A 23,400-nucleotide genomic window follows, 5' to 3' on the forward strand; every position below is an offset into this window, starting at 1 on the left:
AGTATTATAGATGATATTATGAGATTTGCTGTGTAATAAAGCAGGATGTAGTAAAATTTAAGAAAAAAACTATATAATAAACCTTGTTTTATCCTTACATAAGTTTGGACTTTTAATTAAGTAGCAATTTAATGTAAATCTTCTAGAGTATAAAGGGGAAAAGAAATTCATTTTAAGACTCCTAAGAGTTTTACAAGTATGTAAGATCATGAAAATATTTTAATATTCTTTCATAAATAGTTCTTTCTTTGCTTTATAAAGAAAGTAGGTTAGGGCACATTGTTGTAAGGTAAGCCTACATAATGAGTAAACTAAAGTCTTTTGACATAAAGTATTTTAGTGGCTAAGTAAAATGAAAAACGAAACAATCATCTTACACAGAACATAAATGTCAAGACATAAGTGACTTACTTAGGAAGGAGGAGCGGAGGTTTTTCACTGATTCAGGGTACAAGCTAGAAAGGCCGCACATGCAAGAGATCAGAACCAGCGTACCTTAGTGAGGTCATGAGGATGGAGGGAAAAAGAAAGGAGACAGGCACTAGAATGGTATGGTTGAAACAGAGCCTCTGCTGAAGATAATACATGATAAAATGATCAGACGCACAGACAGACGACTCAAAACAAACTCTGAAAAGGAAATTCTAGCCACTAAGCAAAATGATAGGAAGGCCTAATATTACCTTTATTTTTTTGTCATTTAATGTCCTCACGTGTTACAAATGTAGTAGCTATCGTTAGTCAATAATGTACTGAGAGCAACTTAAACCTGAATTTTAAAAATGTTGTGTGTGTGTGTGTGTGTGTGTGTGTGTGTGTGTGTGTGTGTATGGGGGTATGTATGCATGCATGCATGTGTGATTGTATGTACTATATATTTGTGGTGTTAAGACATCATGGCTCCAACAACCCTGAATTAAAGAGAACTTTAATTCCGTGGGCGTGGGGAGAAAGTTCACCAGTTCCCTAAACAGTGTTCCAATGCTCGCCAGGACTCGGCAGGTGAGCGAAACAAGCCCCACAGAGGGTTCCCTCAATCCTTGGTTTAGCTGGGAGGGCCCACAGGAAAACTAAGCCCACTGTCAATTATTGCTGGAGGTCTCATTAATATACCCATATGTCATACATACAAAGTTATTTGCTGTATATCATGCAGTCAAATACAGGCAAGAGGTACAGGATATCTAGCTAGAGATATGTGTGTTCTATGTTCTAAGAGGTACCCACATTAAAACACTTAGTATTAACACTAGATACTTGGCAAACATCAAAGAATGCTACAAAGATTTTTTTTTTTTAATGTTTTATTGACCCTGAGCTTGTGCTGAATCAAGGCTATCTGCGCATGGTCATTATCAGGGTTGTCAGTCATCTCTGTGCCCACTTCCACACAAGAACAATCACTTTGAATTAAATGGTTCAACTCCAATTACTGGCTGAGAGGGACCAAACAACAAAACCGTGAAACGCACTTCTGTTCTGTAATAAGTGGGTACATGTTCCCAGTACTTTGCCTTAGAGGAAGTATGATACTGGTTCTCTTGGGACAATAAATACAACCCTAGATGGTTAAGAACAAAAGAAAATATAAAGGCAACACAAAACCAAAGCAAGACTCCAATCTCCAGCTAGTCTTCGGTTGTTTATATTTCAGTTTAAATTAGACAAGCTGTTTGCTTAATTGGAGCGTGTACAGACACAAGGACACATGCATGTGCAAGAACACATGTATGTGAGCCAAGGGACCCATGTATGTGAGCGCCTGCAGCATTTAAAGCTCAGAAGGCTTTTTTTTTTCTTTTCTTTTTACCTCCTGAAGGTTGTCGCGACTTCCGAGGCGACCGGGGTTCTCTCCGGTAAGGATCGTTTGAGCCATACAGTTCGATGGTGCCAAGGTTGAGCAGCACTGCCTTCTGGAGGTAGTCAACCAGTGCGATGCCATTGCAGTTGCCAAAAACCACCCTGGTAGCGGGAAGCATATGTATCTCAGTACAAACAGTTATTAAAAGAAATGTCAACTATAACGCTGAAGGAAATAGGATGGTGGACCTTCCAGAAAATTCTTTTTCTATTTGTTTTATTTACTATTTGTGTGTGAGCTCATGAGGGGAATTATAGGATCTGGGGACTTACCTCAGTCACCTGAAACTAAAGACGAGTGCAGGTAAGGGAATACAGAGTATACATCCCTTCTCAAGGAATTACTCACATCCCTGTAGATATTATCTACATCATTTAATCAAGCACTAGCACCACTTGTAAGAATATTTGACACAGAAGCTGAAGCTTGATCAGCAATACATACCCCCCTGACACACACACACACACACACACACACACACACACACACACACACACAGCAATGTAACGTCTATTTTTCTGCTCTGCTCCTGGGACAGTAGAGTGATAGGTTGGAGTGAGTTCTGGGAATGCCTCTGTCAAGAATAAAAGGAAAGTCTAAGTCTTGAGAGACCCCCTTTGAGGCGTTCAAAACACTTTCTTCATTGCAGTTTAGGAGCCACAGCCTCATCTCTTGTTTACAAATGATTCTTAATCTAAGGGCTCTGAAGGCATATTGGTGGCTGGCCTGTGCAGGGAAGTTACATTCATAGTCAAAGAGGATGGGTCACATTAGCAAAGCAGATTATGAACCCAAAGAGAAAAGCATCCCCTCAGGTATAGACAATGATTGACACTGTGTATGAATGTACAAAGGGGCCAGAAAGTTAGATCCTTCAATTAAAGCTTTAAATATTGTTGATGGGAGATGTCATTCTGTAAATATGTTTCTTGTATTGGTTAATGAATAAAGCCCTGTTGTCCAATAGGAAAGCAAGATAGGCGGGTCTAGGAGAGAAGGAGGATTCAGGGAGAGGGAGGAGGAGATTCAACATATAGGACGAAGAGAGCAGAACTCCAGGTCCTCTCTCCAATAAGATAAGACCACATGGAAATGCTTAGATTGATAGAAATGGGTTAATATTTAAGACAGAACTAGCCAATAAGAAACGCTAGTAACAGGCCAATAGCTTTATATCTAATACAGCATCTCTGTGTGTTATTTGGGGCTGGCGTGGCTCTGGGACCAGGCTGGTGGGAAAATTACTTGTAATATATGTATTTATTCATTATATAGTATTGGCAACTAATTCAAAATTTAAAAATAGAGAAAGGGCAAAACTTTGCCCTGCCAAAACAACCCCATGCACCCAATAAATCCTATAATTAATCAATTAATTTTTAATCCCTTTTGAAACTCCGATTTTCTTTTATTTAGAAGGTGGAAGCTTCTGCTCTTCCATTATAAGGCAGACAATAAAAGATATCAGAGAGGCCTATCAGCTTACAGCCTGCTTAAGTTGGATGTACAAATCCCAGAGACAGAGGACTGATAGTGAGTTGTTAGCAGGAACAAAAGGTCAGGTGACTCCCTACAGCTACTACTGAGGACAAGACAGGGCTGTGCACAGACACTTCTGTAATAGACAGTACACAGCAGGTTCTTACTGTGATGCTGAGGTTCTAAAAATAAACAAAATATAACAACTGCTTTATACACTGAAGGCATGAGAGCAACTACAGCTGAGTATAGATGAATATTTTTCTAAGACTACTGCTGCACCCTTAGAAATTTGTACAAGTTGACTTTGGAAGCAGAAAAATAAATGATAGAGTTACAGTTCAGAATTACAGAATCTGTTTATAAAATCTTATGTTAAGAGTTTAAGAGAAATATGAGAACATTGTTTCTGGAGGAACACACTGACAGGGTATACTGACTATTTCCAATGAACACTGGCCAAACTTTATATCAGTAGTCACAGTATATACCTATAAGAACTATTCAAAACAAAACCATGTCTGAAATAAAGCAAAAATATTGAAATTATAGTTACACAGCAACATTTTAGATGATGATACAATAAAGCCCAAGTATTTTTATACTTAAATGCAAAATTATATAGGGACTACTAAGAAGAGACTGAGGGAAACAATAAACAAAACAATGGCAACAAGCCTCATGCTTACAGTCCGTAGGAAGAGTTGAGTTCCAGGCTGGTGATCTGCTGGGGAGGTTCTCCAGCCACCCACACCAACTGAATAACTAGCTCTGTCTGATAACCTGGAGACTGTTTCAGTGGTGAGCTTCTGACTCTGACAAAGAAAGGAAGACATGTTAGCATTTTAACACAGTTCCAATTAACTGTTCTTCACACTTGCAAGAATAACTGTATACAGGAGACCACGTTAGATTTCTGAAAGTGTAGACGTCAGAGCATTGTGTGGTGTTCGAGAAGCACTGAACTCAGTTGCAGAGGTGAACACATGCCAGGGTGACAGAGGCAGGGAAGCACTGGCAAACTATGGATGTAACGTGGGGAGGCAGGAAAGGAGGACGGGCAAGAGGAAACAGGTGAGGAAAAAAAAAAAAAGGAAGGAGGAACAGAGGGCAGGGGAAGGTGGTTAAAGAATGAGCAAATACAACAAGAAGAAAGCAGAAAGAAAGAAAAATAAGTCTTAAAATACCCCCTCAAAATCACCAAACCCCCCCACCCAAACAAGCAACAAGCACAAAACCACTATAGAAGTCAAAGAAAAGTACAAACAACTGACTTTTAGTGGGAAACTTTTTACCACATTGAAGGAAGCAAAGTGCTTTCCTGCATTTGAGGTGCATTTGTGGAAACATGCCAGATCCAATGGACTAGGTGAACCAATTAGGAAGCTGTTTTGATTGCTCTGACATGAAATAACTATTTTGATAGTAGATTTAGAAAACATTATAGGTAAGACTTGATATGGCTTATAAGTTTTTGGAAGATATGAATCAAAATTAATCTTACTTTTTTTTTTTTTACTAATTTTTGTTGAGTGTACATCTCACTCACACACACACACACACACACACACACACACACACACACACAGGACAATTTGCAGGAGGCACTCCTTCCTCTCAGTCATATAGGTCATGAGACAGGAAGGTAAGTACCTTTACTTGCTGGTCTACCTCACAGGGTAAGGAAGGCAGAAACCTTGGACTAATTTCAATATTCTGGAACAAAGGAGGTATTTGGTTCCCTGAGTGAGTGAATAAACTAGAGGCTAGAGAGAGTTACACAAGGAGAGGAGATATGGAGGAGCAGATGGGAGGTGGGGGCCAGTAGGGGGAGCGAGAAGAGAGGAGGGAGGGGGACCTGGGATTGGAATGTTAAAGAGAAATTAGTAGAATATTAAAAATAATACTTTAAATTGGAGAAAAGAGAGAGAGAGAGAGAGGAGAAGTCACATAGACTCTCAGGTCAAAGTCACTAAATAAATACATCAGGCACCTCAGTAACGAAGAGTTAGTTTCAGAGGAGTATTTGGTAAATCAGAGATGATGGTATGGATCTGTATATTCAGAACCACCGGGCAGACGGGTGTTAAATACCCAACCTTACAAATGAAGAATAACTTGGGCTACACTTGTATTGGTTAAGTCTATAATATTAGTAGGGTAGAGAGGAAGGAATTTATAGAAATAGGAGACTTCCTGAGGAATACTTAGACATCACACCCGCCACGCATGTATCAGCAAATGTCATGTGACATAAATATATTTAAACAATAAGCAACTCATTTGAATGTGTAACTACATTTTAAACTGAGGGTATCTTAGACTGCACAAACGCTTGCCATACAGGGTGACCCATAGCCGACATACCTCATCATTTTAAACCTTGGTAAAATTAGGTGCAACCCAATAAAATGACCATTCTTCTTATACCGTAAAAACACAAGCCCAGTCAACCACAGCCAAATGTATGGTAGGCATACTAATTATTATTTTTCTAAATTGAGAGATAACATGCAACTTACTTTAAACAAGGTACGTTGTCTCGAAGCCCATCAGACGAGCTGCTACTGGTGGATGGGTGAGACTGAGGAGGGGCAGGCTGAGGGTTGGAGCTGCCCACAGGGGTGGACAGAGGTGGCGGCGGCTGCTCACCCTCTGGTGTCTCCACGTCATTTATTTCATATAACAGTCGAACTTCAAGCATCTGTCACGAGAGAATGGCTGTTTACCTGTTCCTGATAATTAAAACTCCAGTATTATAATGTATCAGAAAGACTATTTTTAAGAGTAACAATAAAAGGCTGTATTTCTTAAAAAAAGAAAAAGTTTTGACTCAACTTTTAAAAAGTGTATGGGTAGGAGTTCACACATGTATGCATATATGCATTAAGATTTTAGAATGGAAGGATTTGTCACTCCTTAAATAAAAGACATAATATACTTACAGGTTCTAAAAGTCTATTAAAATATATGTAACAGTGCTATTTTTTTTTTTTACAAAAACATGATATAAGTACTAAAATGCTTTCAAATTTTTATTCAAGGGCAATTGCAGCCTGTGTACTAATTATTAAAATATTAAATTAAAAATATCAGACAACTGACGAGGAAAGCAGTTGAGAGGGATTACCGGGATGACTTCTGTAACCACTTCCTGCTTGCTGAATCTGTAAATGATGACATGCGCCGACACTCCAGCGATACACAGCATCCTGCTCTCTGGGCACCAGGAGATGATCTGAATGGCGTATGGATCTTCATCTACAATGTCGGTGTTTGGTCTGTCATCTTTATTTCTTGACTTTTCAAACACTTTAGATGTTTTTAATTTATACAGTACTTGTAGAGTTACTAGAAGAAAGTAAATTACAAATTTTAGCTGAAAATCAAGAACTTTAATTCTTCTCTCCCCCCCCCCACTCGGCGATTCCTTGACCGCCTCCATTCTTCTGTGACTCCTTGCCAACCCATGAATCTCTCTCTATCAGCAACCATCAGCCTCCATACTTTACTGGGATATAGGGACCGCACAGATGACACACCTGGCTAGAACGGAGAGTGGGCAACAGAAAGCAAAGGCTGGAACAAGAACCCAACAGAAGATAAGAGCAGACATCTACATCATGAAATACTTTAATAGTCATGACTCTAGACACCTAGATCCAGTGTAAAAATCACAAAGATGAACAACCATGGTGATATGCCTTCTTCAGAAGCCAGTAAAACTATTGTAACAGGAACCCAGCAAAGCAATTTAGCTGAGATATCAATCATGAAAATGTTCAAGAACATTAAAGAGGAACTGAATAAATGCCCCCAAGGAAGATTGACAATATAAACAAACAATTGAATGAGACAATGAAAACAATTCAAGACATGAAAATAGAATTTAACAAAGAAATAGGTAAACTAAAAGAAAACTCAAACTGAAATCAAACTGAGGAAGACAAACAAGCAAAAAAACCTCACCTACAGCTTAGAAGCCATGCAATAGAGAATTCAGGTCTTGAAGATAGGGTCAAAGAACTGGATAGTTCAGTTAAATAAAATGTTAAATAAATAAATAAATAAAAGTCAGGAACAGGATATCCAGGTAACCTAGAACACTGTGCAGAGACCCAATCTACAAATAACTGGAATAGTGATAGGAGAAGAAATGCAAGTCAAAGGCACAGAAAATATTTTTTAACAAACTCACAGAAGAAAAGTTACCCAGTCTGAAGAGATGACGATCAAGTTAAAGGAGCATAGTGAATACAAGACAGACAGTGCCAGAAAAAAAAAAAAAAAAATCCTCACAACACATAATAATCAAAAGAAACAGAATAAAGAAATAATATTAAAAACTCTAAGGGAAAAAGATTAAGTAACATTAAGGTAGGCATGTGGGAATAACACCTGGCCTCTCAAATGGAGACTGAAAACCAGAAAGGCCTGGAAATTCTTTGTATAAATTCTGAACGACTACAGATGCCAGACTAGACTACCACACCCACCAAAACTATCAATCACAACTGATAGAGAAAGAAAAGAACATTTCACAATAAAAGCAAATTTAAGCAATTGCTGCTCACCAATCTAGGTCTACAGAAGGCATTACAAGAAAACGTTCAGCATGAAGAGGTTAACTGTATCTAAGAGGACAGAAGGAATAAACAGTCCTAGAATAGTTCATCAAAAGAGGGCCAAAAAAACACTGATAACAGGAACTTATAGACACATCGTTGATAATTCTCAATATTAGTGGTCTCAATTCCCCAATAAAAAGACACGGACTGGAAGACTGGATTAGAAAACATGTTCCATCTTTCTCATGCATTCAAGGAATACATTTCACCATCAGGGACAAATATCAACTTAGAATAAAAGGATAGAGGTATTCCAAGATAATGGGCTTTAAAGCAAGCTGGGATGGCTATTTTAACATCTGACAAAATACTATTTTAAACAAACAAACAAACAAACAGAAACCAGAAGAGATAGGGAAGCACATTATATATGCATTAAAGGAGAATTCCACTAAGAGATACTGCAATTCTAAATACTTATACAGCAAAGATAAGTTCAGAGACACCACTAGATACAATCACATCCTGACCCTCTGAGATAGCAGGTGACTTCAATATCTCACTCCTGCCAATACCCAGATCATCCAGACAAAATTAAGCAGAGAAACACTGGAGATAAGTGTTGTCAGTCCAGTGGACCTAACAGACATCTTCAACTTTAGTGCTTCCGTTCAAGCACTAAAGCATATACTTCTCAGCAACCCATGGACATTTCTCCAAAGTTGAGCACATATTAGGACACAAAGAGAGACTTAAAAGATACAGGAAAACTGAAATAGCACCTCCAGCCCACTTGAATACCGTGAGTTACAGCTGCACAGTAACAACAAAAGGAATGGCAGGGAGTATACAAACCCAGGGAAATTGAACAATTTATTATGGAATGAAAACTGGGCCAAGAAAGCAATCAAGTAGGGAATTAGGAACACTTTATAATTCAATGAATGTGAAAACATAACACACCCAAGCTTATGGGAATGACGTCACAGGTTCTAAGAAGCATGTTCCTAACACTGGGACAGCACTAAGTGCTACACCAGCAACCTGAAGGAATCACATATTAATAACTTATTTATGACACACTCAAAAGCTCTTAAAAAAAGAGAAATAGTACTCATATGGCAAAAAAATGACTAAGGGGAGAAATCAAAGAAACAGATACAAACAAAACCAATACAAAGAATCAAGGGAACAAAGATTTGGTTCTTTCAGAAGAATCAATAAATTGCCAGTCAAACTAATCAAAAGACACAGAGAGGAGATGTGAATTAAGAAAATTCGATATCAAAATGGAGACATTACTGAGGAAATTTAGAGAACCATAGGGACATAATTTAAAAATCTGTACTCCCCTAAGCTAGAAAACCTAAAAGAAATGGATGGATTTGTAGATATATATGATCTACTAAAATTAAAATGAAATAAAAGATTTTCAACAACAACAAAACAAAAATGAACAATCAAACAAAGAACCCAGGGACAGATGGATTCAGTGTAGTGCTCTACTGACCGTCAAAGAGGAACTAATACCACGGCTCCTCTGATTATTCCACCAAACAGAAACTGAAGGCATACCTCCCAGTTTGTTTTACAAAGCCATGATTACTCTCATACCAAAACCATACAGAGATCCAACAACAGAAGACAATTAAAGAGCAATTGGATGGCCCTTATAAAAATACATTCAAAAAATTCAATAAAATACTTGGAAACTGAATACAAGAACACCATGAACAAACTGGCTTCATTCCAGAGATGCAAGGATGATTCAATATCATTTAACAAGTAATCCACCACATATACAGACTAAAAGACAAACAACACAATCATCTCATTAGATGGAGATAAGGTCTGTGGTACAACCTTTCATGATAGAGGTCCTGGAGAGATTCAGGATAGAAAGAACAAACCTCAACACAATAAAGTCAATTTACAGCAAGCCCACAGCCAATATCGTCCTAATTTGAGAAAAGTAACAAAGAGAATTAAATGTCAAGATATAAGTCCATATATCAATGGATACCTGAGCTTTAACAGGAAGCCAAAGATGCACACTGGAGAAAAGACAGCATGTTTAACAAACCGTGCTGGTCAAAGTAGATAGTTGCATGTGAAGAATAAAAATAGGTCATTATCTATCACCCTGCACAAAACTCAACTCCCACGTTGGTAGCTATTAAGGGGCCAGGATAGGAGGAGAAATTCCCAAGGAAGAGGAAATGTCACTGAGCTACAAACTCTGTGGTCTACAACAGTGACCTCCTTGCTAAGGAAACTGGCGTAGCAGTGGCACAAATACTTTGAAATTGATCAACCATTTCTTTTTAAAAATTGGATCTAAGGCCTACTTGATGACATACTGGATTTTGTTGAAGCACACAAGATCCTGGACATGGGCCCTATCATTCTGGTAAGGAAACAGGAATGAAGTGACTCAGAAGGACTGACCCATAGATCAGTGTACCACTCATCTCTGATTGGAGGAGCATCTTCTTGTGATAGATGGTAACTAGCAAAGAGCTCCATGACTAGACAATGTGTAGAGAGTGGAAGACTTTGGCACTCAGCCCTGAAGGGGATGTCTTTATTAAATCCCTCCTCTCAAGGCTCAAAGCACTGATGGACAGATGGACTCACAGAGACTGTGACAGCATGCACAAGACTGCACAGGTTCAAATCAGACAAAGTCCTAGCATGGAGAAGGGGAAGTAGATGCAAAATCCAACCCTCATCAAGAAGTTATTTCCAACTGCTACACGCTGGGAAAGAGAAAACCAGTACTCTCCAGCAGAATGTCACTGGGTATATCAACCATACTCCAGGGTAGGATTATTCAACCAATACAAAACAGACTCCATTTTGTGTGTGTGTTTGGGGGGGGGTGTGTGTGAATTTTGGTATTTTTTTTTTTGTTGTTCTATTGGTTTCTGTTCTGATTTAATTACTTTTTAAATTTTTTTTTCAGAAGACATGAAGCTGGATGGGTGGGGAGGTGGGAATAATCTGGGCAGAGTTGAGGAAGGGGAAAGAATATGATCAAAATATTATATTGAAAAATCTGTAAATAAAAAAATTCATCAAACCTTTAAAACCCAAATATAATGGTTAATCACCATGTTATGGAAGGAAAATAGCCTATATTTACCTAAAGCATACTTTCATTTCTCTATCTATTTTCCAGTCTATTATATATTCAGACATTTCCACCATCACAAAGGGTTTAGATTGCCTGAAGAAAAACTACAAAAGGAAATTGGAGAAAAATCTTTGCTGTGAACATATGGAGAACATATTTTATTCCCCAAAATGACATCCTATATATAAACTTTCCAAAAAGGCAACCAGTATTATCAAACATTCCTATAAAACACCAGCTATCCTGAGTTAAGTGGATTTCCATAAATGCTTGCTATAAATGGTCTGCAATCACTAAGGGTATTTCTTCCCTCTTTTGCTACTGTATAATCACAAGGTCTGTTCACAAGGGCAACATAATCTTTTGCAATAGTACTTTAGAATTGGACATAAGCATTTTCCATTTGAAATATATTTATTTTCATGTCTACTTTTGACCTCTAAAAAGAAGTTCTGAAGATGATATTTGAAAAGACTGGAACCCTTGAGAATTATTATTTGGCTTCCAAATACCATTAAAATATCTGGATTCTTCAAAATTCTCAACTTGCACATTTGATAAACCAGTATCGTGCTGATAATCTAGTACTTTCAAATCTTATGTGGTTCATACAATTATTTAACACATCATGCATAAGGGCAATGGCAATGAAACATGACTAAATATTCAAATATTCAAAATGCTTACTTGCAGAAGCATCCCAGAACTTAACTGACCCATCAGCATGCCTAGGACAAACAAAAGAGAGGAAAACACGGTGAAAAAGGAAAAACAGGAGTTATAATTTTACCTGTCGGCAAACTCTTTCACAAAGATGAGCCAAAGGTACAGATCACCGCGAGACAAGTTCTTGTTGATAACCTTCTCATTATGTTGTAATACAGAGAGAAGCTTTACTTACCAAATGAGTTAAAATTCTAACTGCTGCAAGCAAGTATATTAGCTAATACTCATTTAATTGGCAAAAAATACACTTTTACTTACCCTGTAATAATTATTTCCGGGTAACTTTGAGCACCCAAGCCCCAATTACCTCCATTGATAGGCCATTCCTATTTAAAAAAAAAAAGGAAATCGACTTGAGAATATATATTCTACATAGTAGATATGTAGTATACATGTAGTATAGGTATATTATGTAGGCATGAACACAGTACACATAATTTAATTCTAAAAATGATTTCCCCCAAATTTAAAATAATAGTATGTTACATTTACAGTTAACCTAGGTTTGGTACCTTTTTGCTGTAGCCTTGACGTTTCTGTCTAGCTCCAACAGAATAAAGTGCAGGGATGAGGTCCACAGGACAATCAGCAAAATATTCACAGCACGTAACTGGGGACTCGTGTATACTCAAAGGGTAGGGATTCTCAAATATAGGGTATCTTTAACAACAGGGAAAAGAAAACACATTAAGACAACCATGAAGACCGCCTTAAATGTTAGAAGATTACACTGATTTATTTTACGTAAATATGTAAAGCACTGAAGAGTTTTATTACAGAAGATGCTTTTACCACCACTAAGCGGAAAGGTGATGGTAGCACCATTCACAGACTACATATGTATTTGTCTCGTGTGCTTCTCACACCTAACTTCTGACAGGTTCTCCTCAAAAACCAAGGCTTCATTTGTCTGCTAGGAACTGGCTGAAGCAGAACTTAAACGGCTGAGACACTGATGATACCTGCATTACGTCATCAAATACCTCACCCTTTTGCTGCTACAGCTAACATAAATCCCGATTCTTTTTTCTCCACCGGTGTGATACCTCACCCAGGATTAAATGGAGAAAGCTGTTTTGTGGGATGGTTAATCACACACACAACTGGAGAAAGTAGCAGCCAGTAGAGCACGTCTCGGCGTCTATCTGAGGGCATTTCCAGAGAGCTCTAATTAAAGGTGGAAGGCTCACTCTGAAGGATTAGTGCCACCTCATGAGGCTCGTGCCCACCAGGTGGAATGGAAGGACAAGGGGGACCCGGTGGCTCCAACACAGTTCCCTGTTTCTGGCTGCTGGGAGGTTGTGAGACTAACAACTCTGCTGTAGGGCTTTCTTCCTGCAAAGGTTAAGTAAGGAGCTGCCCTCACCAATGGAAGCCCCAAGCCATGCACCAAAGCCTCCAAACACTGAGCAAAAATAAGTGAATACTTTCTTTCTGAAAAGTGTTCTCTCTGGAAGCTTATCACAACGGCGAAAAGCTAAGACATTTCAGTTCAGTAAGAATCTAAACTACAACTTTACTTTTCATGGTTTTTAAGATATGAAATCAGACACAATCCAGTTGAGAGCCATGAGGTTCCCTTGTTTTCTAGCTATGTAATTGATTTATCAAGATGAGCAAAAAAAATGCTTTAAATCATGAAATTAAATTCTATCTAAACACATAGTAATATGTTTAAGACTAAAAACATAATTATGCCACTTAGGATGAGACAGTTACTTAAAAATATTTGAAAAACCTAGACACTAGCTGAGACACATAGAAAGGACGAAATGGCCATCCAGTATATATTAGATCTATTAATTTGCCTACTGCTAATAATACTAAAAAATAGGTGGCAAATCAGGAAAGAACCCTTATAGATTATAAAATGAGGCCAATCATCTCCACCTTTACCCCCAAAGACAAGAAAAACCACACACACAAAAAAGAGTAGTAATAAAAATTAGCTGTCTTCTCTTCAGAATAATTTTTCCCTTAGCTCCATGGATCTAGTATTTCACATATTTAACTGACAATTCTGCAAAGCTATTCCATGTGACTAGAATAGTATTTGAATAGTATTTATTGACTTAATCCTATCTCAATACAGACCACATGCACGAATTCACTATTAAAACAATTTACCTAACAGAAGAAAAATACATAATAACATATTTTCTAGGACTTCATACAGAATTATTTTTCAAATGGTCTGTTATTTTAGAAACAAAATTAAAAAAAAAAAACTTACACCCTGGCATTGGTGGCACACACCTTTCATCCCAACACTTGGGAGTTAGGCAGGCAGATCTCTGTGGATCTCTGTGAGTTCGAGGCCAGCCTGGTCTACAGAGCTAGTTCCAGGACAGGCTCCAAAGCAATACAGAAAAACCCTGTCTCAAAAAACAACAAAACAAAACAAAAAAATAAAAACAAAAACAAAAAACAAAAAACAAAATAAAAACTTATAATTGCTACGAGTAACAGATAACTAAGCTGAAATATAGTCAGGATTGTCTTAAAAATAACCAGGCAAACAGCACCACTCCCGTACATTAGGTTTCCAACACTGTTCACATCCAGAGGAGCCTTTGCTGGGAAAACTGTCCCGTGCACTTTGGATGCTTGAAGCCTATCTGTCTTTTATCCACTAGATGCCAGTAGCATTCCACTAATAAAACACAGACATTGTCAAATAGTCCCCGGGGCGAAACCACATTAGCCCAAGGGTGACTGGGAATGATGAATGTAAGCTCAAAGGACACTGTGCTCAGTGATTTTTTTTTTTTTTTAAATGGTGGTCCCACTCGCAGCGCACCGCGAGTATCCCTGATAACAGGCATAAATACAGCGGGTGCCAGCAGTTGTTACAAAGAGCTGAGATGGGGTCTGGGGACTTCCAGGTCAGACAGACATGCCTGTACAGTCTGGAGGAGTCATGGGGACAACTGTGAGGGCTCAATGGCAGTGAAGGGAGTGGAGGTCCCAGCTGCCAAAAGTCGTGTGAGAGAAGGTCTGTTAAACCTCAAGCTGCTATCCCATAAATTAAGGCCACTATGGGAAGACAGGGAGAGAGCAGGAGAGAATTAACAGCGCTCTTTTGAACTTCAGGGAGAGCAGGCAAAACAACAGTAGCAATCAGTGGTTTAAATTGGAGTAGTAAGGAATGTGATGTAAGTTACAATTAACCTGACACAGATCTAGAAAACACAGAAGACCGCACAGAGGGCGCAAGGCTAAAGAGGTCATCAGCGGTAAACTGAGCTGGCTCCATTTTGCTGAGTATGGTTTTAGTGTATCACTGAACATGGAGAAGTTGAATTGATGCCTACACAGAGCCTTCACCTCTACATGCTAGCGCCTTTGTACAGTAAGATACTCTGCAGGCTACCAAAAGAGAAACCTAAACACCAAACATCTGATATGTCCTGCCTGTGAAATCTGCTAAGGCAATGGAGGGCCCACTACATAAGATGGAACCAATCCACAATGTCGCTTGGGTGACCAAGAACCAGAGACTTAGACAGCCCAAGGACCTCAGGTGAAACCGAATAATACTGAAATATATATATTTCAGTAAAATTAAAAATTAAAAAGTAAAATTACTATTAGTGGCATTCTTCTAAATTCACAAATGAGTGCCTTGTTTAGCCATCACCAGAGAGGCTTTCTCCTGCAGCAAACCAGAACAAATACATTATGAAGAAAGTGAGAGACCAACACTCAGCCTTAAATTGGCTGTCTCCACTGAAGCCCATCCCTCAGGTGTCAGAGAACCCCATGGAGGAAGAGGCAGGAGGCAAAGGCAGAGGGGATGGAGGGCAGCAAGCTTTACAAGGCCCTCTAACTCAACATGAGTGATGGACAGAGGAAGATGTAGGTAGGTGCACACGGCCCGCACAGGTCTGCAGCAGCCAGATGTGGTCCCAGAGCTGGAAGGAGAAATGGGCACGTTCCCCCACCACAAACACAGACGCCGTCTCCAACTCACAACCACCGGCAAATGAGCTGACGGCCAACAGCAAACAATCTCATCAGTGCTCTGATGAGTTCCTTGTCCCTTGTCCCTTGACCGGCTTTTCCTTTGTTTGTGTTCATTAACTTTACCTTGTTTTTGACTTTTATTTTATCTATGTATAACTTTTTCCTTTTCTTTTTTACCCTACAGGTCCTTTGTGAAGAAATTATGGCTTTCAGCTTAGTGTTTCCTAAGGGATTCCTGAGTGAGTGAGTGCGTCTGTTTCTTCTGCCTTCTCTTGGGTTTTTACCCTTCTGTTTGGTGTGTTCCATTCTGGTGTGTTCCATTGTGTTTTATCTCATTATATATTTTTATTTCACCTAGACGGCTGTATTTTGCAGTGAGAGACAGAAAAGGGGTGGCTCTGGAGGCAGGGGAGACGGGGACAAAGTGAGGAGGAGAGGGAGGGGGAACTGTAACCCCGATACAGTAAACACGGAAAATATATTTTCAATCAAAGGAAAAAAGAAACAAACATCTATGAAATGCACTGCAGTCAATAAATCCCAGATCATGGCAATGTGGATTTGGAGCATTAAAAAGAGGTCATTTACATAAATGTAAAGTTTTCAAAGGAATGTAATGGCTAATGACATGCTAAAAGAGACCTTGTGTGGCTTCCCCCCCCCCAGCAATGGAATCGCTCCCCCACCCCATGTTCTTACCCATTTTGTGCAAGGTCTATCAGCACTAAATCCTTTTCCAGCAGAACAACCACAGCATATGGTTCTTGAAAATCTGGAATATGAGAACAACGCAAGACCAGATGTTTTACAGATGCAAGAGGGCAGCCACGACACAATGGACATCGGACTCTCTGACTTCCTTTTCTTGTTCCAATTTCTGAGTGCTTAGCATTCTGATGAGCCCAGTATAGTTCCTATAATTTGTATGTCTTGGCTGAGATAAATGTGGAGAACAATCCATTCAAAGTTCTTACATATCCGAAAAGATGAGTAAGACAAGAACACCAAAGAAACTTCTGCGACATTACATATTCCAGGAGTATGGCAAAGCCATCAAAACCACGTCTTGTATTTATTTAATAAACTAATTTTTATTTAAATTTAAACAACCGTATTTTACATACCAATTCCAGTTCCTTCTCCTTCCCATCCTCCCATTCCCACGAAGTCCCTATCCCACCCATCATCTACTCCCCAGGGAGGGTGAGGCCCCCCATGGGGGATCATCAAAGTTTGTCACATCATTTGGGGCAGGACCTGAGCCCTCTGCCATGTATCTAGGCTGAGAGAGTGCCCCTCCACAGGGAATGGGCTCCCAATCTGAATCCCCACCAGTTATTATGGAATCTCAGGATGAACTGGCAGAATTCTGTTGCTGTTTTCAAATGTTAAGATGTGCCTGTTAATAACGACATGTTTAAATGTCAAAGAGCTCCAAATGAAATAAAAGTCAGCTCTGTGCTAACTTATTCTGCTTTGGTGCTCTCCCTACCTGATCACTACCAGTCTAGATGCTGCCATGAAGGAACCTTCTAGAGGGGACTAGCATTCAGTTTGGAAACTGAACAAAGAACTTACTCTCAATGGCTGGGCAGGGCCCAAACCTATCAGATGGAGGCCTTATGGGCAAAGGCAGCTTCCCTTCAGAGAGATAATTCTGTGTGAGGTTCCAACCCACAACTCCTCCCCGAGATTCCCAAACATGATTGGAACTCACTCTGGAGTTTTGAAGCCTTTTAATCCCCCAAATCCTTCATACACATACACACATACATACCTTTATATCATCTCTTTATATCATCTCTACTTCTCTCGAGAAATATGGCCAATCTGTTAATCATGCTTCATAGAATTTAAATACTTAAACATGGGTGGTGTCTGTCTTTGGAAGGCATTTAATATTAATGTACAATACAGAAGAGATAACAAAGGAAAAAAACAATGAAATAAAATCGGCTATGCTCTGGCAGCAGGGTCTCCTCCCTTACAGCATTAGGATCACACGGAAACCGCATAAGACAGCGTCCACCTTATCTGAATCTTACTGTTGTGGAGAGCGAGCCTTACCGTTGGGGTATGGCGTTTCACAGAGTGTGAGAAAGTCGACGATTGAATAGTCCATTTCCAGCACAGCTGTGCTTTTCCCATGCATCACTGTTAAGCAGGGCCTTCTCCCCACAGTATCATAAGACAAACCTCCTGACAGAATAATAAAAGGTTCCCTGGAAATAAAGAAAAATAGTATGCTTTACAATATTGCAGTGGACACTATTTTCTCTGCTGTATCGCAGGGTTCTTCAGTGACAGTATCTTCTAAAATATTTATATATCACATAATGGGAGAATTGTATGTGGAATTTTTAATGTGATTAAGCTCAAACCTAGTTTGCTGAAGATTAAATTGCAGTAAAGATGATCGTGATCCACATCTGACTCTTTGACCTCCTCCTAGTCCTTATTTTATTTCCTTTGGACAGGTGCCATGGAGTCTTCCTTAAATTTTTGTGTGGCTTCTACCTTTGCCTTAACAAGGATGCTCAACACACGTTCCCCACAAAACCTCATGGCTTCAGATAGCTACAGTACATAACATACTGCCTTTTCAAGGCTACAGCAAGAATTGGACTAGCTAGAACCCACTCAACAAATGGGAAAAGTTACTAAAACAAATTTCCTATAGGCCTTAATGCTTCCTAAGAAAACTTCTAGATAAACTTTGAAGTCCTCACTGCCATCACACCCCTAAGGGCTGCTTAACTAATACCTATGTTTCCAGTACCACAACACAGAGCACTCACCCTCACTCCTCATACTGGTTATGTTGAAAACTATATGTTTATCTAGAGTCTAGAAGCTAGACCTATGTTTTAAAACCTGCACCTAAAGATATTTTCATATATCACAACACGGGTATATTCCTTCATCTTTTCCTTGATTTGATATCTATTTGATATAAAGTTATTTAATGTGTGGCATGCAAACCATTACAAATTGTCTACATTGTTTTTAAAAAATCTTTTCATTTATACTTTAAATTCTTTTTCTAAAATTATTTTATTTTTAATTAAAGGTACATTAGTGGGAAAGTGCATGTGATTGGAGGTCCCTGAGGAGGCCAGAGTAGGCAGGTAGCTGTAAGCTTCCTGATATTGGTTATGGGAACCAAATTTGTGTCCTCTGCAAGAATAGTATGCCCTCTAAACTGTTCATCTGTATCTCCAGCCCCTCATTTCCAATGTTTTCATTTTAAAGAAAAAATGCTCACGTGAAGGCCTGTATATTTATTGTTCATGATGGCATTCTACTTTTTCCACATTTGTGGGATTTTTAAGCCTTCGTATCTTCCATAAGTGGCACGTGATGGCAGGCAATGGTGACTGGGCAGGTCTGGAGCTGAAGCACCAGCATTTACATCTCTGCACGCTGGATTCCACATCAATGGCATAGAGACATATACAGATAGGTAACCAACCTTCAGACACTTCTGTAACCAAGCAGTGCCCGGTCCACAGAACCCTAGGTAAGAGTTAGCCATTGCTACTGTTGATGTCAGCAAATCATTACAATTGTCCACTGTGATATTTCCCTTTTGGAGCATGTACCAAAATACATAAATAATGCAAAAGCTAAAATTAAAATTTCAAATTATTTTTATATAAAAAAAGAATAAATTTCACTGAGGTTTAGTTAGATTAGCGGTTATTTAGTTATCTTGGGGATATCTAATTATTGGGGAAAATACATTTTTTTCTTACTCAGGCACTTTATTTAAACTATAGAAAATGTGGGGGAATGAAAAGTATATATGTGTGTATATATGTTTCTATGTGTAATAATATTGTGAAAATATGCCTCATGCATCCTATCTTCCTGTTTGCTTTGCTTTTCTATAGCATTTACCATTTAAAATGAATTTATTTTGCTTATTGTTCCATCAAAATATACCTTCAATGAAGCCATTTTTTATCTATGTTGTTCATTGCTCTATCTACAATAGTGCCTTGAACAGTGGTCAACATACTAGGAAAATGTTACACTGTCCTTCAAATGAATTAATAAGCAAAGTATATTTTTCATGACTACAGTGAGATGTTCACTCTGTCCACACCTGTTGCACTGACTACACCCAGTGGGGGTGGGGGCAGGGGTGGAGGTGACCTGGGGGAACTAGGTCTGGGGAAGGGGCCCTGAGCACTCTCTTTCACCCTGGAGGCATGGGTTTGTATCCCACTTCTGACACCAGATATCGTGAAATAATAAGGATTGGGAAAAACAGGCTGAATAGATGTTTATTCAGGGAGAAATAACTTAAAACAGAGACAGATGAACACCAGCAGGTTCCTGGTCCTAAGCATGCCTCCGGATGCTCCCTGTCTCTGTCCAGCAAGCAAGAGAGTACTCCGGGTCCCTTCCCCAGACCTAGTTTCTCCAGGTCACATCCACCCCATCCCCACCCCCAATGGGTGTGGTCAGTGCAACAGGTGTGGACAGAGTGAATATCTCACTACACATGACTATTTTTTACTATTTATTATTTCTATGCATCATTAATGTGATTTGGATAATATTATTTTTCTGGCTATATTCCAAAACTCAAAATTTATCTTGAGTAAAAACCACACTCCTATAGCCATTGTTTGAAACCCTAATCATTATATGGTTATGATTTTGGTGAGCAGAAAATATTTAATTTTCTTGTACTTAATATCATATAAAATGGATAAAGACAAATTTATCTCATTGCTACTTTGCTCCTACTATAACTTACAACTAAATTGAAAATAGTTTTGAATTCACTGGTTAATAAATGTTTCTTAAATGTCTACACAGAGGAATTCCTGGGTAGTTTTGTAAGTGGTATTTCAAGGGAAAGTATTAATTTACATGCAACCAACTTCAAAAAACATACAATGGCATCAGCACTAAGCTATGAGCAGAGGACAACTGAGCTACACTACAATGTCCAATGCCAACCATGAGGACCAACTGAGCTAAGTCATCAGCTCAGTCTTAAATAACACTATGGCAATTAGTTGGGACTGTCCCTATGAGCAAATGACCCCCCCCCCCATGGCTTTGCTAGATCTATTTCTTTCCTAAAAGCAGAAGGAAAAGAAAGATGTGAATAAAAAAAGTAAGGTGAAGGGAAATACCAACTGACTCATCACTAAGTCATTTTCTATTTCACAGTAAGCTTGCTATGTCACCTTCTGTTTCTCTACTTGAAGTGTGGCTGTCAGGAAACTCGCACCTAACTTATGAAACTTCAGTAAGTTCATTATACCCAAAGCTTAAGGAGAAGATATTAACACTTTATCAGGAAAGTTAGTCATGTACAAGTTCTAAGGATTTAACTCTACATACCAAAATCTGAAAAATTTCAAAGTTGTGCCTAGAATTTGGACTTCAAAAAGTTCTAATGAGCTAGATTATTATTTATATGTCATATATGAATTACTGAGGTGAAGAAGATGTGTTCTTAAATGAAAAAGCTAGGCTCTCTGATGCTATGAGGAGTCTTAGAGATGGCATACATTTATTCTAAGACTTTAAGGAGAATGATAATACAATGTTTACTAGTAGTGACATAATCTCAATCTAAGACTTTAAGGAGAATGTGCTAGTACAGTGTTAATTAATGGTAACATAATTTTATTCTATGACTTTAAGGAGAATGTCAGTAAAGTCTCTGTTAGTGGCATCTGAGATCAACCAGACCCTCATGTGCGAGCTCCCTAAGCTCCTTGGGAAGTCTTCAAAGATGACTACTCCTACACATCATTTGTTACACACGCTTTCTTCATTTTATGAACCTCTCCAACCCAGCCTGGAGGTGGCTTTGGGGTAAGCTGTGTTCCCATCAGAAGCCGACCTCACTAAATGAACTAGCCTTATCCACCCAGAAAACTACTCGGATAAGTGATTCACCTACCACAGTTCATGATGCCTCCTCTCCACGGACTCAAACATGTTTGACTGTTGTGCTTTGGGGGATAAACCAGTGCTGGCATGTCCAGTATGCCCACACAGTTCACATACTGAGGAAATGAATAAGGTGGAGAGATGGGCTGGCAGTAACAGTCAGGCCAAGCCACTAAAGTGATGACAGATGAGGAGAGGCAGGGTGGAGAGAAGCCAGTGTTCAGAGTCATCAGTTTGGTGGAGAGAAGGAGGTACACACTGTCCATCAAAAATGACTACTCAGCAGTTAAGGACACTGGCTGCTCTTCCAGAGGACTTGGGTTCAGTTCCAAACATCCACACAGCTACTTAAAACCATCTGGAACTCCAGTTGCAGGAGATCCAACACCTTCTGGCCTCTGTGGACACTGCATGCACACGGTGCACTTACATACATGTAGGCAAACACTCACACAAAAATAAAAATGAAAACAAATATGTATCACAAAAATCAAGAGACAGATTAGTTTGAGGAAACAAAGGGTCATAGCAACAGTCAAGGTGTTCATGGTAATGGGATGGAGGACCCTGAATCCTGGAAACACAATGTGCACTCTATTACTGTCTATGGAATTGGCCACAATTCCTTGGGCTGTAGCCTTTATATGATGTTTAGAAAGTTACTCACTTTCTTTGGTTAGTTGCTGTTTTTAAAACAATCCAATCAATATTTCGAATGTCCCCAAAGCCTTTCTTGACTCATTTACTCTCAACAGGCAGTGGTCTCCGGCGTGTTCCTAAGACCCTTCCCACAATGGTACCTGCATTTACGAGCATTAATTGCCAGAGTTCATCTGTTTTCTTCCTCTAATCTCTGGTATTCTGGATCCTGCCTAGGTCACAAATTACACATTTATATGCGCGTGCGTGTGTGTGTGTGTGTGTGTGTGTGTGTGTGTGTGTGTTTAAAACAGTTTTGTGAAGGGCACTTTAAATACTACTAAAGGTTGACATTACTTTGACAATAACTCCCATGTTTTTCTTACCTGCCTGGGGTAATGATTCTCTGGACTCATATACCACAGCAGAGAAGGCATAAGAAACAGAAGACTCCAGTGAGCCTCTAGATGCCTACTCCTTGAAATCCAGGACTCACATTAAAGCTAAAGAAACTCAAGTAGTAAATGAGTCTTTGCCTTAAACAATACTAAAGAAACACATAAGTACCAGTAAGCAGACAGAATACCAGAAAGCTACTTGCTGTCCTATTGCAACACAGCTACTTGCTGTCCTACTAGGCTTCAGTGGAAATGCTAGAGGATGGGCCCATAATTAGCATTCCTAACTATATTGTTCATTAACCAGACACAAAACTCTACATTGCCAATTTTGTGTGATTATAAACATTATTAGTCTTTTAAATCCTCAACACCTGCTTGCAAGTGGAAAGCACAACTCTATTTCAGAGAGAACACGACAGTTTCTAGGGCAAATTATTAATATCTAACTGGACAGTCAGATGGAAAAGTATGCCCCGATATTTTGCATCAAAGAGTTGCACTGATGTTTATTTTTCTGATTATATGATACCAGTCAGTAGATTTGTAAATAAACATGAGGTGTGGTTTCCATAAGTGATCACTGTGGCATCCCTTTCTTCCATTTGAAGTGATATTTACTCTGTACTACTGTATACTGTAAATATTGAAGTTTTAAACAGGTACTCAAGAGAATTTGTGAGACCCATCAGACTCAGAATACAG

The 23,400-nt window shown here is 39.0% G+C and overlaps 1 protein-coding gene across 4 annotated transcripts in view; it reads right to left on the bottom strand.

The window, feature by feature from the left end:
- Stxbp5 (syntaxin binding protein 5) overlaps positions 1–23,400 on the bottom strand; it is a 104,262-nt gene that overhangs the window by 30,309 nt on the left and 50,553 nt on the right. For all 4 annotated transcript variants that reach the window (XM_051206118.1, XM_051206116.1, XM_051206115.1 and 1 more), the window contains exons 10-18: positions 17,804–17,958; positions 16,436–16,508; positions 12,283–12,430; positions 12,029–12,096; positions 11,732–11,772; positions 6,471–6,691; positions 5,863–6,044; positions 4,030–4,155; positions 1,811–1,962 (exon numbers count right to left, since the gene is read on the bottom strand). In XM_051206118.1, the coding sequence (XP_051062075.1) occupies positions 1,811–1,962; positions 4,030–4,155; positions 5,863–6,044; positions 6,471–6,691; positions 11,732–11,772; positions 12,029–12,096; positions 12,283–12,430; positions 16,436–16,508; positions 17,804–17,958 (1,166 nt within the window). The remainder of the gene's footprint in view (positions 1–1,810; positions 1,963–4,029; positions 4,156–5,862; positions 6,045–6,470; positions 6,692–11,731; positions 11,773–12,028; positions 12,097–12,282; positions 12,431–16,435; positions 16,509–17,803; positions 17,959–23,400) is intronic.

Source organism: Phodopus roborovskii, unplaced genomic scaffold (genome assembly GCF_943737965.1).
Source record: "Phodopus roborovskii unplaced genomic scaffold, PHOROB, whole genome shotgun sequence".
Lineage (NCBI taxonomy): Eukaryota > Metazoa > Chordata > Mammalia > Rodentia > Cricetidae > Phodopus > Phodopus roborovskii.